Source organism: Dendroctonus ponderosae, unplaced genomic scaffold (assembly GCF_020466585.1).
Source record: "Dendroctonus ponderosae isolate FM_Combo_2020 unplaced genomic scaffold, Dpon_F_20191213v2 Dpon_F_20191213_8, whole genome shotgun sequence".
In the NCBI taxonomy this organism is placed as follows: domain Eukaryota; kingdom Metazoa; phylum Arthropoda; class Insecta; order Coleoptera; family Curculionidae; genus Dendroctonus; species Dendroctonus ponderosae.
Window position 1 is genome coordinate 11,623,641 of NW_026019016.1, and position 18,441 is coordinate 11,642,081.

An 18,441-nucleotide genomic window follows, 5' to 3' on the forward strand; every position below is an offset into this window, starting at 1 on the left:
AATAACGACTTTTTTAGATAAAAATGTATAATTGTTTTGTTGTACATACTTATTTACCAGAGTCTTCAGGACACACAGAACTTTTAAGGGCCAATCAGAACTTTATGCTGGGAAGTGACTGGTGTTTATTTCTAAACTACGGGTAAAATATAATTTATAACGTAGTTACTTGATATTAATGTATAATTAAAACTAAAATGAATTAATGTTATTTCTACGTGCAGAGTTTAAGGCTTAAAAATGAATTGAACGGATCAAATGCCACATGAAAGTCCCACTGCAAAACCTAAACCGTCACACTTTCTCGCCATATCAATTAACAGAAACTGTTTATTGATTTTTACAGTTTGTAGAAAAAAAAGTGAGCCGAAGGGATTTTGAAATTCCCTACCATTACATATAAGCCTGTTGTCCAAATCTGTTAGCATTTAATAGCTAATTAAACTCTTTTTTGGTAAAACTTAACTAAAACTGGATTCAGACAGATCCCTCCGGCTGAAATAAATCGTCTCAATTTTGAATAATGCAGTTCACTCAAGGAAAGTTCTTTAATTATTAACTGCATTACTTTTAGAACAATTAACTTTCTATATTATAAGGTAACACGCTTCATTCCTTCATCCGCATCATAGTCTATCTATAATATTTTAATGTCGAGAAGTACATTTCCAGTTAAACTATGATTAAATAATTTGGCTATAAGATTAATATTCATACTGAAATTATAGACATTATGTTCCGAGATAACCTGAGTCAGGCTTTATTTAAGGCTCATTTCCATTTAATTACACACTTTTACATATTTAATTATTATCTGCACATAATCGTTAGTCAACGCTACTCCACTTCTCACTAATTTAAATGCGGATGAGATCCAATTTTGTTCTTATGCAATCGATGTGTGGCTAACTTTTAAATATGCGGTTTAGAATTTAATTAGGTTTGTTATGTAACTTGATAGGAAATAAGAGTGTCATTTGGTTCTTAGGAAAATACAGCATTTATTTGGTAAATATGTGTGTTAATTCCTTAAGTCATCCAAAGCAATAAAATATTTAAACCTCTATTCAATCCTCCATTCATATTCGTCAGTTTATAAAAATTTCTCTATTTCCAGCTATTGAAAATGTATTATTTGAAGTTAATTAATTCAGCCAAAGAGAAATCACGACTGTTTAACGATTAATACAGCACAATCCAAGTGGGATTGGTACGCGATTGCCTTGAAATTGCGACACTTTTGTTCAAGATTTGTCCCTCCCTCACTTAAACCATCAAACCACGATTTAATTAACAACATGTATTGAAAGTGAAAACGACAGATAAAAACTTACCTTTAATTGTGTTTTAAAAACTACTTATAAACTAATGTTAGTTGATAGAGTTATTCAGGAGAGAAACAAAAAACTAATTGTACATATCACAAACATTATATTTAAAACAGAGTTACAATAATGAAAGAAAAGAACACCCACACTGGCCGACGCAATAATCAATTACACACAAGTTGGAATTAAATAATAGGTTTTTTACACACATTGATAATATAGGCTACGTTAGAAATAAGAGCACAGGTGATGAAGATTATCAGAAATTAAGTGCAAAAGTGTTACATAAGAAAAGAAAGTGCTTTTATTTCTTGTTAAAAAATTACATTGTTAAATTTAATCTGCAGATTCACAGTTTCTTATTGCAGATAATTTAAAAAATGGTACTTATTTGGGTTTGAAAATGGCTAGCTATGAATTTATAGAGAGGAGCTTCCAGGCATTAGCAAAAATATCCACTTAATTAACTGCTTTAAATCAATAGAATACATTTTCTGGCTTTTAATATGCCTGCTCGAAGCAAAAAAGGTGACATTCCAACAATTTGAGGCTCTCCAGAGCGAAAACTGAACCAAAAGAAAATTCGAATCAGCCAAGGTCTGTTTTCTGGATCATGTGAATCATTCCCAAGTTATGGCACACACAAAAGAAAGACAGGAATTGATAAAAGGTGCATGTTAATTTATACACGTGCAATAGATTAATCATTCCACATACAATCAAAATTGCTATCATAAAAACAATGGATATTTACATACAAAACCGTTTAGCTAAAATTGGCTGGAAATCGTCTACGAATGTGCAGCTGAGTACTAACCATTGCGCGTGTTTCACCAAACGGTCGTTGTTTAAATAAATTAATTTTAACATCTAATTTTTCAGTTGATCATGTGTTGATTCCACTTTCCTTTGTAGGCAACCTAAACGTGTCTAGCCTTCTAGACATTTCCACTTGAATAGGAACAATTTTGATCGTTCTCGATCCTGGCCTGGGAATTATCTCCATAACGTGCGCTTGTACGGTGCTTTCTTCATTATCCTGAGGCAGCACCCTAACAGGGATGAAATTTGCCATACTCCTCTGACCCTTTGCCAGATTTACTGCCAAATCCTGATCCAAAACTCTCACATTCACAAATTCAGAACGCCCGGTTTCAAGAACTTCATCATTCGTTGTGAAGCTTGGATTAAGATGGGGTTTTTCTGTTTGGAATAAACCTTGCAGAGAAATTGTGGAGGCCTCAGTAACCAGCAGTGGCTTAGGAGTTACTACGTTTATATGCGAAATTCCATCGATAATCTCCGGTTTTCCAGTAGAGTCGGGATTAACTTCTTTGCTGTTTGCAACTTTGCTTTCCCCAAATATTTGAAATGTGCGCTCCTGCCTTTCGCTAGCTGCAGCGTCCCCTACATCCATCTTAATATCAAACTGAAAGTTCTTCAAGTTGACGTTTTGAAGAACTGCCGAAGATGGAATTTCCTCCACTTTGGCTACTTCCAAGGGAGGCGAGTATACTGGCGCAAATTGAGTCCTACTTTCCAAACTAGTGCCAATCTCATTGGACTCTGGATCTTTGATAACAGTCTCACTGTTCCCATCAACTATTTTAATCAACGTAATTCTGGAAATTTCTCCAATTTTATCCAAAGTGGGCAAAGACTCGACTCTAGTGTCTTCCTCAATCTGCCCCGCGTGATTCTTCACTTTGGCTTGCTTGGTCTTAACTTCCACTATCCGATTAACTTCGATCAGCCGTTCCAATTTTCCAGCATTTGTCACCGAAGACGGATTCATCATTTCCGTTGTTGTGTCAACATCGCCTCCAATTTCAGCAAAAATATGGTGGAGGGTGGTTAAGTTCGGATCCGTAGAATCAGTGCCGCTGGTATTCGGAGTAGTCGTAGTCGTCTCCAATGAGGAGAGTTCAACTAGGGGAGTGGTAGACGAATATGGAATAGGCGTATTCATTTTTCGCTTGGAGAATAGATTTTTGTTCCGATTCTTCACCGCCTCAGTGTCTACTCCCAGATCCTCCAAACTGCTCTTTTCGGTAGTTGATGATGTTAATGACGCTTTGGAGAACTTTGGCTTGTTGGGGGCCTTTTTAGTTTTCCTAGCATCAGCGGGTCTGTTAACCACTCGAGGAGAAGTCGTAGAAGATTGAGAAAACAACGGTCTAGAATTGAGGCTGTTTTCGTGCTCTTCTACTTCTTCCTCATCGTCATCATATTCATCTCCCTCCTCCTCTTCATCGTCTTCGCCATCTAGATCGGAATCAAATCTGTTTCTAGCCGTGGTACTGTATCTATATAACAATTTGTTTAAGGGCAAAGGGGAAGTGCTGCGAGACGCCCTAGTGACAGGTTTAGTGGACGCATCCAATGCAGCTGTTGTCTTTTGAGTCCTGCCTCTGGTGAAAGATCTAGTAAATCCTCTTCTGGTACTGCTGCTCAATGTTGGCTCCGTTGTGGTAGATGAAGCACTTGGTCTCTTTGAAACTCTCCTCCCGAGTCCCAGCTTGGGCCGATCCTTAATTGACCTTAAAGTGCTTCTTCGACGAAACTCTGTCGTAGTTTCCGTGGAGTTGCTTATGATCGGGTTTGTTGTTTCTTCAACGGAGGCAGTCGTAGTTTCATCAGTTGAAGATGTGTTTACCGCCTCGGTTGCTTCATTTTCCACATCAGAATTAGCGATTATATTCAGAGTGGTTTCGGCTAATTTTTCGGTGGTTGAAAGCACGGTCTTGTCAGTCTCAGCGTCTGTGGATAGATTTATTTTTATGGTGGTGGAGTCTAGGTTTTCCGTCGTTTCCTGCGCGACAGTTGAGTAATTTAGCTCGTTCTCCACGTCGCTGCGTATTGTGCTTTCAGGAGAATCAGTGATAGGAGCTACATAGGCGGTTGTTTCCGATCGATAGCCTACTCGGGATTTCAATAGATCCTTCTGCGACTGAGAGGCGATTTCCTCTTTACCTAAGGCCACACGTTCCCTTATAAAGGCAGCCCGTTCTTTCTCATCTTCTAAGAGTTTATTCCTTGCTTCCTCCTCCTTCCTAATTTGCTCCTCTTCTCCAGTATTTTTGTTGAGAATTTTTTCGGATTCTTTGCGGCTATTCAATGCTTTTGTATAAACCAGTGAACTAACTGATTTGTTGGTCTTCGGTGGTACATCCACTCCTTCCTCATCTTCGTCGTTGAAATTGGTGTTGGATTCGAACTTATGCATTCGTTCAATAGAAGATGTGGTAAAGATTGTATATTTTGGCATGTAGTCATCTTCGTCTTCATCATCATCGCTATCATCGGCAAAACCTTCTTCATCATCGTTGTCTGCTTCAAAGTTAAATTCCTCATCATCATGATCGACTTCTGTAGTGGAAAATGGTGGTCTAGTATATAAGCTCAGTCTAGGGAATTTTGTGGAAGCAAAGCTTTCGGTTGTGGTGGATAGCGTAGGAGGTTCTTCACTTTTTGCATCATCTTCCTCAGGTTCTTCTGTGGTTCGTTTTGCGAAATTTGGTCTGAAAGTTCGACGCTTTTCAGTAGTTTCCTTGGGAGCAGTAACAGCTTCAGGCTCCGTTGAGGAAATTGGGAGCGAAGTTGTGGTACTTGCTGCTTCAGTTGAGGATTCTGTAGTTGTGGAAGTTCTGCCTCTAAATCTCGGGTTGTTTGGCCGCGCTTTGATTTGATCGGAGTGGGAAGCTCGAGAACGACCTACCAGAAGGATTCTTTGCTTCTTATTGCCTTCAGCAGTTGCAGCATTTTTAGCTGTTGTAGCTGGTGTTGTGCTAAGCTTCCGAATAATCTTCCTAGTCCGTATTATTCTGCTGGGCTCAATTGGAGTGTTATTTGTGTCATCAGCTTCCGGGAGTTTGGTGGTGCTTGCTGCAGTGGTTGTTGTCGTTGTTTCTTCCTCCTTCTCCGGCTTCACAATTGCTGCTTCTTTAGGCTTCCCAAATCGGCGCTTTTTCGGTTTATCGTCAAAAGCAAACGCGTTGATTTGGCTACTCTCCCTGATGTTGGATTCGGATAATTTGATGTTTTCACCTTCTTCGCCATTGAGGACGTCGGTATGCTCATTAGATAGTTCGTCCTCCTCAATTTCCTCATCGGTTTTTTTGGTGTCGTTTTTGGCAACTTCAAACCTCGATCGAGGCTTGAACAGCTGGCCTAAAGAACTTTCAGTTGTAGTGGTAGTGTCATCCGTGCTAGTGGCTGCGGTTGTAGAAGTACTTTTGTTTGGCCTTTGTCTGAAGAGGGGAATTCTTTTGCGAACTAGTCGGGGAGTCCCTGTGGTCGACGTTACTGAAATGGGTTCTGAACTAGGTTTTTCTGTGCTTGTTGGAGCAGAGCCGGGCCTAAATCTCCTAATAATTTTCCTAGTTCGTGCACTGCTGCTGCTGCTGCTCAGAGGAGTTTCTTCAGTGGTACTATTGGTTGTGGAAATTTCTACTGTGGCCTTAGGGGTGGTTGTGCGAAATCCTCTTCCAAATTTTTTGGCAGCGGCCTGATTGGTGCTGGCATTAGTTTGATCATCGCCAGTTGTATTCAGTCTTCGGCTCTTCCCGAACGCAGTGGCATCAATACTTTTTCTAGCTAGAGTCAAAGTGTTGGGTCCAGTTTTTGCAGACTCTTCCAAGCTCTTCTCGGTTGAACTGGAGATTGGCTTAATGGTCGCTGGGCGTCGCCGGCGGTTTCTACTGTTAAATTCACCGCCTCGAAGATTTAAATCAGCAGCTGTTAATGACGACAGATCCGCTAATTCAGCCGGTCTATACTTTCTATCAACTTCTTCGTTAGAATCCACCGGAAATTCAGTGGTTGTTATCACCCTCTTCCTAGTCCGAACAGGTTTACTTTCAGCGGTTCGCTCAATTTTTTCCTGCTGTTCCTTGTCTTCATTTAGGTTCCTATTCGCATTGCTAAATCTACCTCTCGCTCTGGGTCTAATAGTGGTGTTGATAGTGGAAACAGTATCGGGAGAAGGAGTGGTGGTTGATCTTACACGGAATTTGAAAGAAGATTGACTCACCTTGGAAGCTGGAGTGGTGGTGGTTTCACTAGCGGATTTTTCAGTTGTGCTTCCAATCGAGAAGGGCCGTGGTTGGAATAAACTAGGCCGTTTCTTTTTGGTTTCACTTTCAACGGGACTTCCCGTTGTTGTATTCAAGCTACTGCCAACCGAATTGTTTTTACTTTCTGTCGTACTCTTGTGTGTGCTAGAGGGCGTGATATTTTCCGTGGTGACTGTTTTAATATTACTTGAAGCCTCCTGGGGTAGAGTGGTACCAATTGCGTCCAGCTCGGTAGTCGGTTCTTCTGTTCTCTCTTCTTCTTTTAGTTCTGTGGTTGATTTTATCCTAGAAGCAAAGAGGATAAGATCGAGTTTTTGGGCAAGTTTGCACTCTTACGTTGAAGATGTTGAGGGCGTGGAGGATGTGGTGGTTTCTCTGCTAACTGTTTGATATCTGGAATAAGTATTTGAGTCAGGTTTCAGGGTCTAGCAGTTGGGAAAAATTATTCTGCTTACTTTGCAGTAGTGTCTTCTTGGTCAATTGAAGACGGAGTGGTGGTTCTTCTGAGTATCGAGTATCTGGATTCTGTGTTGCTGATGGTTGTTGAAGCTTGAGTAGTGGTTAATCGCCTTCTGTAATTGTTACAAATTTTCTATTTTGCGTACATCTGTTTGAAGTCAGGAAACGACGGTATTAATTGTCAATATTCAAAAGTTCTCGCATGGGAATGGAATTTTTGTTATACAGTGAGGCTTCCATAAAATTTGGGCATAAATAAAAAAGAATGAAAGAAGGGAAATAATACTATTTTAAGGGATGCTAGTTGATAGCGTCTACATAACTTTGCATTTTAACTAATCAAAAAGACCAAGCCTACCAAACTAAACTAAACTTTTTGAATTTTTTTCTGGATTGAAGAGTTTCGATCTTTTAAAACTTTACTTGTTTAAATTACCGTGTTATCTCAGTGGTGTCAGCTTCAGTAGGGGAAGTTGGAGTGGTAGTAGTGCCTCTTCGTAGAGTTTGATATCTGGCAAAAAATCAATTTATTATTTTTTCTTCTAAAAATTCAAGTTTTGTACCTGAGATTTGTAGGTTCTTGGGACGTAGTCGTTGCCTCAGTGGTAGATCCACGCCTTATAATATTGTATCTGCATTTAAAAAAATGTTTCAAACAGCACTCAATATCTAAGATGTTTTTTGAAAAACGATATTTGAAAAAGGGCTTACTTTTTATCTTCTGGATCAACCTCAGATTCAGGATCTACTGGTGATAAGGTGGATCGTCTAACAGCCGAATACTTCGTTGAAGATGCTGAAGGTTCAGTCGTCGATGGCCTTTGCCTACTGATATTCACATATTGAGGGATATTGTTTCTTCTTGTTACATCTTCGGTGATTTCTTCGTCACTTTCACTATCAAACTCCCCCAGTATCTTGTTCCTGCTGAAGCCACTGAAAAACGACAAATTTTGTGCATTATATTCTGGATTGGTTTCTACGATTTTCAGCTCAAGTTTTTCAGTTTCATTCAGCCTGCATCTGGATTCATATTAAAATAGCACTTTTTTCAAGCTTTCTAGCAACAGCTTCTGAACATTCGTATCACTCATGTGTGCCAAACGTCGCACAGATGATTAGATTTTTCAAAGTTTGCAAGTTTTGAATTAACTCTTGAATGCATTTAGCTGTAGGAAAACCTTAGCACCTTTGCTGCGAACTTTTTAATACTAAAATGGTTCCGAAATTTGCTTTTACAACTACTAGGACATCAATCTAATTGTATCTATAATCTTAAGGAGTTAGGTGATGATAATGCAATAAACAACAAACACTTGATACTGACTATCTTCAGATGTAGTTTTCATAATTAAAGTAGTCTGTTTTGATTGCGAAACGAAATACACAGCAAATAAAGGTAACATATGGAAAATCTGATTTTTTGTATAATGTAGATACCGTTGTTTAGTTAGTAATAATGTATAAAATATTTTAATTTACTTTGTAAGTGCGTAACTTAAGATATCGCAAGCTGAAAGCCCGAGAATATTTTTTAACCGCTATTTCCTCATTACTACGTTAATTTTATTATGCAATGTATTCCAGAGATGAAGTTAATTGCACTACTTGCACTTTCGATTATCCTGTTTGCGTCCTTTTCAAGAGCTGGAGAGTATGGGGACCGATTTCTGACTCAATACAATAAAATAATGGACCCAGACAACCATTATTTCTCCAAAGAAGGAGTTCCATATCACACATCGGAAACTTTAGTTGTAGAATCTACTGACTATGGACATGAAACTGATTCTGAAGCCTTCAGGTAACAAGTACCCTCTAAGCTTGACTCTCTCCCGAAAATGTATCTTCCAAAATACCTAAAGTAACTTTTGTGTACTCTCTTAATTGGCTTTCATTCCAGCTATAATGTGTATCTCAAAGCTGTATACGGGGCGATTACAGGAGATTTTGAACCATTTAACAATGCATGGGACATGATCGAGGAATTCATGATTCCCAAGTTGCAGACGAACAGCGACAGGTAAGACTCCTACAATCCAATCAGTTTAGCAACTCATTGACCTTAATTTTCAGGTACAACCCAGAAAATCCAGGAACGGCGTCTGGAATAACTGTGGGCCAAGATCCTATTTTCAATGAACTAAAGGCTGCATATGAGACCGATGAGATTTACATCATGCATTGGCTTTCTGATGTTGATAACGTCTATGGATTCGGTAAGAATCAGTAACTTTCAATCGTTTTCAATTAATGTTAGACAATTATTTTTAATACTTATTGAACAATATAGCGTAAATAAGCGTAATGGTTTTATCTAATCAAGAATAATGAGCAGCATTATTCAATTGGAATATTGTTTTTACCTAATCTGGTAAGAAGGTTTCTTAGTTTTAACTGTGCAACTTAGTTAAATAATTTGGTCTGGTTGGTGTTTGCAAATTATCAAAAGAGATACCGGCCCTTGGCGGCCATTCCTTATCACTGGAGAGTTTTCCTGGTTTTTAAGCCGTTGTGTTCTATACTGTTTTGTGTGAGCTTTCAAGCAAACCATCTTTGAAGAAGAACCTGAGACACTTTCAACTTACTTTCCATGTGTTTTGGTTCAAGGAAAAACTTTATATCGTGTGCTTTATTAGCAATAACTAACTGTAAAAATTCTTGTCTATTAAGTAACCGAAAAGCTGTGAAAACGTTTCAAGTAATTTTGACTACAAACTTTTTTGAGTAAAATAAATGAAGGAAAACATATTTCAAGTGCAATGAACTTTGAAGTACCAGGTTTTTGATCAATATTTGATGATTTAATCTATGGCTTTCTGCCGCCTTTTTTGGTCAGTGTTTTCTTCTAATAAAGATTCTAAACATTTTTCATTTAATTCTCAAATTAATTATTTAATTCAGGCAACGTACAAGGAGAATGTCTATTAGGTCCAGACGCAGATGGCCCATCATTGGTTAATTTGGGACAGGGTTCCCTATGGGAAAGCTTTAATGTTCCAACATGCGACAACTTTAAGTATGGAGCTTCTGACGGATTTCAGGTGAGTTTTCACCTACAACTCCACGGTCTGAGGTTTGATTTTAACGAATACTTTGAAGTTTTCCTCTACTGGACAAGGCACTCAAAGTTACCAATATGGAGCTGGACCAGATGCTGATGCCAGAGCAGTGCAAGCTGCCTTTTGGGCATCTCAGTAAGTGGAAAAAAACAGGCGATTTTTGATAAATACTCAGTCCTGTTTGGAAGAATTGCTACTCTTCCTTGGGTGTAAACGACGACTCACTCACCTCGCTCAAATCATCTGGGCGATTCTAACTGTTCCAATCTCTGATCCGAATAAAGCGCTCATGCCATACTGATACCACTCTTGAACGTTTTTCGGCCCTGACTTCGCCTTCATTCCATAAATTTTCTTTTGAATTCTCTTGCATGGTTGTTTGTAACATTATTTGATTGTTCTGATTAATTATTTTCATTATGTATGTGTCTCATTACCTCAATGTTACTTTCTCGATTCTTCCATGAATATTTCAAGATTCTCCGTTGCTTCCATAACTTCATCCATGGTCACCCATTATTTCTATTAGTACTATTTGATTTTATCCCACTTCATATTTCTGCAGTTGTAATGTTGCTCTTTGCATTCACATATTTTCAAGTTCTCGTTTATTTTTATTTGCAGATCACTTTGTATATCTTGGTCCCTAAGCTGTTCTCTATTTATCCAAATTATGTTTTCTTTGTCTTCTTTTGACTGCTACTGCCTCATCCGGAGATACAATTGGACAACTTGTTACATGAACATTCCCATGATGATTTGTACTTAGGCTATCTGAAGGTCTTTAATGCACTAGTTTCCTCTTGCTTGCTGCATCTTTATGCCGTTGATTGCTTAAGAATTGTTTCGGCAACAGAACAATGCTCTTTCCCCGGGATTCTTCATTAGATGCTCTTACTCAATTGGATCATTTAAACGCCTGATAACTCGATCAATACCTGCGCTCTCGTTTCTGCCACTTCCACCACCAATGAAAGAACTAACTAATGCTAAGACTGTTGCAGGTGGGCCGGAGAAAAAGGAAATTTGCCAGTAATAGCTGAAACTCTTTCAAAAGCAGCGAAACTGGGGGATTTTCTTCGCTACACGTTCTTCGATCAGCACTTTAAACAGGTGAAGTGTAGCCATTGCTTTCCTCTTGTTCCTTATATTAATAATCTACCATCAAGATTTCTAAATAAATAATAAAACATAGGTTGGAAACTGCATTGGAAAAGAAGAGTGTCCGGGATCCATCGACAAAAGCAGTTCCCACTACCTGATTTCTTGGGGGATTTCATGGGGAGGATCCTTGAGCGAAAACGGATACGCATGGAGATTAGGAAATTCCGTAGCTTACTACGGATACCAAAATCTCATAACCGCTCACGGTTTAATCAACGATCCGAATATCAGGTAAATGTTCACCATTTGCGAAGAAACCTTTCTACCTCACTTCATCCAGACCCAAAGCTTCAACAGCCATCGAGGACTGGACAGTATCTTTGGACAGACAATTGGAGCTGTACGAATATCTGCAAACCAGCCAAGGAGCATTTGCTGCCGGAATTACCAACAGCTGGAACAAAAACTACGAAGATCCTCCACAGGAATACAAAGTAAAGCAAGACGAATTTTGATAAATTGTGCCATAAGCAGGACTTTTATTTTAGGATAGCGCTTTTCATGGCATGTGGTTCAACTATAAACCAGGCTATGCTGACGCAAATCCTTGGTTTGGGTTCCAGGCATGGACAGCTGATCGAGTAGCGCAATACTACTATCTAACTGGTAAGTTTCGGTCAATATTTGTGTTTATAAACGGCAATATTTTTGATAACTTGTTCGAGTTTTTATTAGGAAGTGAAAGAGCTGGAGCCATTATTAGCAAATGGGCGAATTGGGTTGTTAATGAAATATCATTCGATGAAACTGGAGACTACACTTTACCAAGTAACATTAAGTGGGAAGGGTTGCCTCCAAATACAGTCGTTTCGGTTACGGTGAGTATGGCCTGCCTTAAAACCTAACATGAACAGAAAATATATGCCACATAATAGAGCTATGGGCAAAGCATTGGATCCGCTTCAGCCACAGCTCGAACCCTTTCATATTACGCAGCTGCTTCGGGAAATGCTGCGGTGAAAGAAGTTGCGAAGAAATTGCTGGACGGTCTCTGGAACCACCATATAACAGACAGAGGAATCTCGCTCGTTGAAAGCTTTAGCTCCTATACAAACTTCAACCATCAAGTGAGTTGAAGACCGAACTGGGGCTCGTTATCAGTAGAAACATATTTCAGTTATACATCCCGCTTGCTGGTTGGAGGGGCGTCTACCCTAATGGAGATATCATCGAAGAAAATGCAACCTTTTTGGGTGTCAGGTCCTGGTTTAAAAATGATCCGGATTGGGGCACTATTCAAGATTATTTGGATGGAGGCGCCATTCCGGCTTTTACAGTGCATCGCTTTTGGGAACAAGCTGATGTAGCGATTTCATTTGCAGTTTTTGAACTTCTCTTTGGCGAATAAACTAGTAAAGTTCTGCACTACATACCTTTCATCATTGGCTTCAGTAGTCGTACTAGCTTTAGGCCGGCGAATATTCACATATTCGAGTGAAGATGTCGGCCGATAGGATCCTCTTGTCTTGCTATCGGTGTCTTCAGAATCAGTATCCTGTTCTCTAGGTTCTTCGGTTGAAGACCTTATTGACACAAAAAATGAAATTTAGAATTTTTCTAGGAATATAGAAGGATCGCACCAACCTCTGCCTAGTCAAAGTTTTATATTGAGGCCGCCCTCGGGTATCAGATTGCTTGCCCCTACTAGCTTCCTCTCCGTTCCCTTGCCGCCCGCCGCTGTTTCTATTGGTTTTCTTCAGAGCACTCAACGTGTTTTTGCTGGTCTTGCTTAAAACTCGCTCATACAAGGACTTGCTGATCGCTGAAGGAGTGGTTGCGTCGGACGATGAAGTTGAAGGACTGAAGTCTTTGCCAAATTTCAACTGTTTCTCCAACTCCTCGATTCCTCCAGCTTTTCTAATCAGATCGATTAGTTCTTTGATCACTTGAGGGTCTTCTTCGGATTCTTCTCTTTTATTCGGTTCCTCCTCTTCTTCGTCTTCGTATTCCTCCTGTGAAATAACGTTTATGTTTTATCTGGCGGACGTTACATTAATCAGGAATTGACCTACATCTTCATACGCTTCAGTAGTGGTAGTAGTCCGAAAGTTAATGGTAGTTTTGCTGGTAGCCGCTGTAATTTTAGGTGGAGCTCTGGTGGTTGAAAAGACACTATTAACTGTGGGCTTCGCAGAACTTGAGGCTTCAGTTGAAGTAGAAGCGCCGGCTTTTGTTGTGGTAGTTGAAGGCTTTGATTTTTTATTGCAAAATACGTTTTGGCTGTAATCGCAAGAATCAGCAGCCTTATTGAAGTGCAAACCTGAAATTTTTACGTGGAAGGAAAAGGTAAGTTTTGAATGGAATTTATTGAATAGTTGCATACCTGCAGGGCACGTGAACTGATGGGCCACGATTCCAGTATCGCCCGGGCCTCCCAAGCACCAGAAGTACTTCTTGCAGTCTTTTGGATGAGGGAAAAATCCCTCGTCTTCGCACTTAAAAGCTGTAAGATTCAAATTAGTTTTCCTACTTTTGGGCTGCTCAACATTGCGAAAATGACGTTGTTAATCCTTTCAATCAGTAGGTAAAAAATATTAATGATTAACTAAGAAAAGTTAACGTTCTAAACCAAGCAAAGATGCGCGTGTCATTATTATAAACATGAAAGTGAAAATTCTACAATCGAACTCATGATAAGCGCAAAAACACACATTTCAAAGCGAACAACAGAGAAACAGGAAAAAACTGTAAACAATTGCAAAATTTTAAAAATAAATGCAACAATAAAACTGCAGTAAATGTTGATTTAAACAAGTTGGACAAAATATAACATACAAATAAACAATAACATTCGAAACCAATGGAGATTTAACCAGCAATGCTGCTAAAACTTGAAGCTGACCCGATAAAGGCATTTGACTGGGCACCCCGTCCGAAAAACTAATAATATTCATTGCGTGAAAACGTGAACACCGTGAAAATTAAAATTCATTTATATTTGTTAAAAATTCGTTTTGCGTGATAAAAAATATGAATTCCGCGTTGAAACGTAAATAAAATTAACGAATAATTCATGGTAAAGAAATCAAATTTACCTCCGCCCATATCAGGAGTCGCCGGTGGCTCAGGAGTGGTATATGCAGGAGTGACGATTTTCAAACTACTATAAGTCGATGTTTCTGCTGCTTTTCTCCCGGACTCATTCCTCCGCTTCTTCGCTGGAGTTGCGAGTTGGTTGTCATTGCGGATCTTTGGCTTAATCCTGCAAAATATATCGATTGAACGTACACAATGAAAACAGTGAACTGGTCTCGTTGATGTTAATACCTTCTTCGCCTGGTTGTGGTTTCTTCTACAATTTCCTCAGATCGTTCGGTCGTAGTGGTTCTGCTCGTTCGTGGTCTCTGTTTTTTAGGCAATTTCGTAGGCTTAGCAGGGGGCGATATCAAATTATCCTCCGTTAACCTATAAAAACATCACAATTCTTAATCACCATCACAATAATTAAAGTTCCTACGTACCCATAAGCATTGATTAGGGCCTCTTTGCCAGCCTCGATTAAAGGATAAGGTTTTCCATGGCAATTTCCTCTAAAGTCGTCATTATCGATAGCCCAAAACATGATTCCTCCTAAACTGTTTTCGGCTACATATTCCGCTTTCTTTCTAACAATGTTTTCGTCATCATAACCCACCCATTGGTTGTCTTTGAACGCGATCGGTCCCATTGCTTTGGGGAACGGTTCCTCCACTTCCCAGTCTTGGTTTTTCACATTTTCACATATCTGGAATAATAAATATTTACTATTATCCATTTTTAGTGCGCTACAGTGTCTGAACTGAATAGTTCCCTTATGACAAAAATGGAACAGAAAACACGGAAATGCTTTTTAGGATGGTTTGAAAAGGTTTCAAATGTTATTTAAAGAAGCTAAAATGTTCATTTTGAGTCGCCCTGTTTTTGCAAAACTACTGTTCTCCTGCGGATTAAAAATTTAATAATTCAATTAAATTTTTTGGCCTTTGTCGTGTTGCCTTACCTCATAATAAGCCAAATATCCATTTTCTCTTGTGGCTTCTCCCATGTCTCCTGGTCCATCAGCAGGTGATCCAATTTCGTACGCTTCCGGATTAAATAAAGTGTAGGAGCGTCCATACGTGGGAATACCAAGAACCAATTTATTGGGATCTGCTCCCATTTTTAAGTAGTGTTTTATCGTGTAATCCTAAAATAATTAAAAATAATGATTGATGAGAAGATTATTTTTTTCTCAATAGAACGATGGCTAACAACATTATAAATTTCAGAAGTTTAGATAATGCAGAAATTAAAGTAAAACTGAAATTAATTATTAGAATAAAAAGCAGACAAATTCAATTTTTTTTCTTCAACATGAAGAAAAATTTGTTTGTTCCTCAATTTTTAGTCATTTATGTGCAAACTTTATAACAATAGTAGACATTTTATGACATATTTTTTAAACAAGTAAAATTGTACAGCTGCAGTTTAGTAAACCAAGAATCTTCAAATTCCCAAAAAAACTTTCCTGTTTAAAATATCAATTTCGCTCATGTTTATTTAGATTCAATCAAATATTATAAACTGCAACTGGTAGAAAATATCTGTAGTTTCTTTACTTTAAGCAGTTTAATTAATTTTATTTGTGTTTTTATTTTACAAGATGAATGGCAAGCACACGAGGTGATTGACAGCATTATTTTAAGACGAGAAGTTCTACTAAATGAAAATAGAATGTGTTAAAGTTTCTGCAAAAACGTTGCAGATCTCCATAGCAATCGAGTGATGAAAATAAATTACATTTATTATTAAAAATTATCAAATTGTGGAAAATTTCTTTTCTCAGGTCAAATATAACCATTTAATCTTCTTTATATAGAATTTCGGAAACTTTCTAAGATGTCCAATCGATTTTTTGCTTCGTTAAAAGCATAAACCGAAAAAATTTATTAAGTTTAAATTAAAATAACTGTTTTAGTCAAAATTCTAAGATGTGCATTAACACGATTTTTATTTTCTAATTGGGAAATAATGCATTATACGAAGAAAAGTCAAAAGATATTTTTTGTTTTAAATCGAACCAGTTATAAAACGATTTAATTAGGTTTTTGGTAAATCAGTGGTGCAGCATTTTTTTCAAAAATGGAATTACATACGGTACGCTGTACGCTGCCACAGGTAGAACAAAAAAGGTTTCGATCATAAGGATCGCAACCACTAGATGGTTAAAGATATTTGAAAAATGTTAATTAAAGTATTTCAAACGGTTTCGGGTATACAAAATAATTTTTATGATTCCTAATAAAACTTTAACGCTCTGTATTTTCCAGACCTAAAAGCCCTGGTTTGTTAGAGTTCTTTTGAATCGCTCAGTGCGTTTTTGTAGATAGTTTTGAAAGTCTTTAGAAGGACAAGAAGGACTTTTTCCTCGAGTCTTCAATGTTCTCCATTATCTTTGCAACAATAGCATTACTAATAATTGCAACTATTATATCAGCAATTGGAGTTATCAGTTCGATTATACAAAAAAGTAAGTGCTTTCGCCTAAAATATTTCAACAAGCCATTCTAAAACCATTCGTATCAATTGAATTCCATCGAAATTTTCTAGAACACTATTATAGGCCAAGTGAAACCGCCAGATTTGTCTTTTTATCAGCATTATGACATTATGCTTTTCACCTCCAGTTATTAATTTCCTCATCGATTAAAATGATTCAACATAAATTAGCAATGCACGACCTGATAATTGACTAACCAATACTATAGAAAATATGACCAGATTGGGTAAACACTTCTTCATTTACTTTTTTAGAATTTTCGCTGTGCTATCTTGCAAACATTTGATTTAGATTTAAAGAACCAGATTATCTTCGCATTGGACTATTGCACAATAAATCGTCTACTTACGATATTGAGCTCGCCGTCGTAATTATATTCACTATCTTCCTCCAGTGAGTAAAGAGGTGCATGATGATTGACTGCGGGTTCGAATGCTGAATGATAGTCGTAACTGAGAATATTCATCCAGTCCAAATATCTGCCAAAAAATTACATATTTGCCGTATATTGAAACAACAAACATTAAGTCAAATTGGATAGTTTCTAGTGATAGTAATGTTATAAATTATGAATGAAAAAATTGCAATCACTTTTGGGTAGTTTTAATAAAATTGGCAATAAATTCACAAGTTGCCTATGAGAATTGTTCTGTGCATTAAGCTGTGCAATTCTTCAGAAGGATGATCTAAACAGTATCAACAGCCTTTCACGTTATTGTAGAAATCGTAATCATTTAGCAAACAACCACCATATACGGATATATACCAGAAGAAACTTACTTGGTCAATTTAGGTACGTCGTATCCTTTGTTAATATATTCTATACCAGCCGGCACTGCCATCGTTAGAAGCAATCTAGGCCTGCCAGTCTTTTCGGATTCCCTTTCAAATTCCTCTCGCAATTCCTGCAAAAAAAATTGCGTCAAGGAAGACATTTAAACCTACATGCAATAGATTGTAAACGAATAAATCAACTCATAATCTATAGTTTACATCCATTAAAAGCTGGTTGGTTAATAAAATCCGCAGTTAACACCATTATTTTGCGATAAAATAGTATTTAAATATTTTGCAATTTTGTTATGTTTTTAGTTATTTTTATTGAATTTCTTAGCTCAAAGGCATTTGATAACTTTGGTTTTTTTAATTCAACGCTTAGTACCAGTACTGCTAGAGCAAAGAAGAAATCAAAAGGAGCATTAAACCAATATAAAATGCTGGTTCACTACATTCATTGTTTACACGTTTCAATTAATTGCCACTTCAAAAACTATCATTTGATTCGTTATTATAAGCATCATCTTCATCTCTATCAATATCATTGTATTTTCATGTACAAATTGTTTTATATTGGAAAATTATTTAGCGCAATTGTGTACTCTGCTCTAGCCCATTAAACTACTAAGCCAATTAGAACTTGTGTTAAGTATATAGGGTGTCTCAGAAAATGTGGACGTGATTGCGGATACATATACAGGATGTTTAACTAACATGAAAAGTGCCTATACATTTCTGAGGTAATAACTTTTCGAGTCTGGTAATTTATTACACATAGTCATTTAAGGCTTTTAGTCTTAAATGTGCTGGTCCTTTGTGAGAGGTGGAGAGTTTTGAGGCTTGAGAGTCATTAGTTTAACAAAGTGGGTGGTAATTTGGAAGAAGCTAGGATTTTGTGGTTTTGGCTTTGTTTAAGACTTGTTGAACAGTTTAAATTTTGAAAACAAGCTGTAAATTTTGGAGATAAAAAGCCGGGTTTTTCGTTTAAGGAGGATGTTTCCAAGGGGGTCTGCCATTAAACTAGTGGGAGTTTTGAAGTTGAGCTTTGGGGTACGGGA

The 18,441-nt window shown here is 37.7% G+C and overlaps 2 protein-coding genes across 3 annotated transcripts in view; one reads left to right on the forward strand and one right to left on the reverse strand.

Moving 5' to 3' along the window:
* Positions 1-1,411: 1,411 nt before the first annotated feature.
* Positions 1,412-18,441, reverse strand: part of LOC109536110 (serine-rich adhesin for platelets) — a 58,157-nt gene continuing 41,127 nt past the window's right edge. Inside the window, exons 5-20 of the mRNA XM_019902192.2 lie at positions 17,387-17,511; positions 16,956-17,085; positions 15,068-15,253; positions 14,550-14,812; positions 14,356-14,493; positions 14,124-14,290; positions 13,412-13,531; positions 13,101-13,348; positions 12,673-13,040; positions 12,462-12,611; positions 7,574-7,798; positions 7,426-7,494; positions 7,299-7,373; positions 6,859-6,975; positions 6,740-6,796; positions 1,412-6,688 (exon numbers count right to left, since the gene is read on the reverse strand). Coding sequence (XP_019757751.2) covers positions 2,215-6,688; positions 6,740-6,796; positions 6,859-6,975; positions 7,299-7,373; positions 7,426-7,494; positions 7,574-7,798; positions 12,462-12,611; positions 12,673-13,040; positions 13,101-13,348; positions 13,412-13,531; positions 14,124-14,290; positions 14,356-14,493; positions 14,550-14,812; positions 15,068-15,253; positions 16,956-17,085; positions 17,387-17,511 — 6,912 coding nt within the window. The 3' untranslated portion in view covers positions 1,412-2,214. The remainder of the gene's footprint in view (positions 6,689-6,739; positions 6,797-6,858; positions 6,976-7,298; positions 7,374-7,425; positions 7,495-7,573; positions 7,799-12,461; positions 12,612-12,672; positions 13,041-13,100; positions 13,349-13,411; positions 13,532-14,123; positions 14,291-14,355; positions 14,494-14,549; positions 14,813-15,067; positions 15,254-16,955; positions 17,086-17,386; positions 17,512-18,441) is intronic.
* Positions 8,177-12,456, forward strand: LOC109536111 (exoglucanase B). Of its 2 annotated transcripts, none has more exons than XM_019902193.2 (13): positions 8,177-8,261; positions 8,450-8,666; positions 8,766-8,885; positions 8,939-9,081; positions 9,767-9,906; positions 9,965-10,059; positions 10,929-11,037; positions 11,120-11,319; positions 11,369-11,522; positions 11,577-11,694; positions 11,764-11,906; positions 11,964-12,155; positions 12,206-12,456. In XM_019902193.2, the coding sequence occupies exons 2-13, from the start codon at positions 8,452-8,454 to the stop codon at positions 12,434-12,436; spliced, it is 1,860 nt and encodes a 619-aa protein (XP_019757752.2). In that variant the 5' UTR covers positions 8,177-8,261; positions 8,450-8,451; the 3' UTR covers positions 12,437-12,456. The 2 variants fall into 2 exon arrangements, with proteins under 2 accessions (XP_019757752.2, XP_019757753.2); XM_019902194.2 differs by having other exon boundaries at positions 8,194-8,261; positions 8,508-8,666.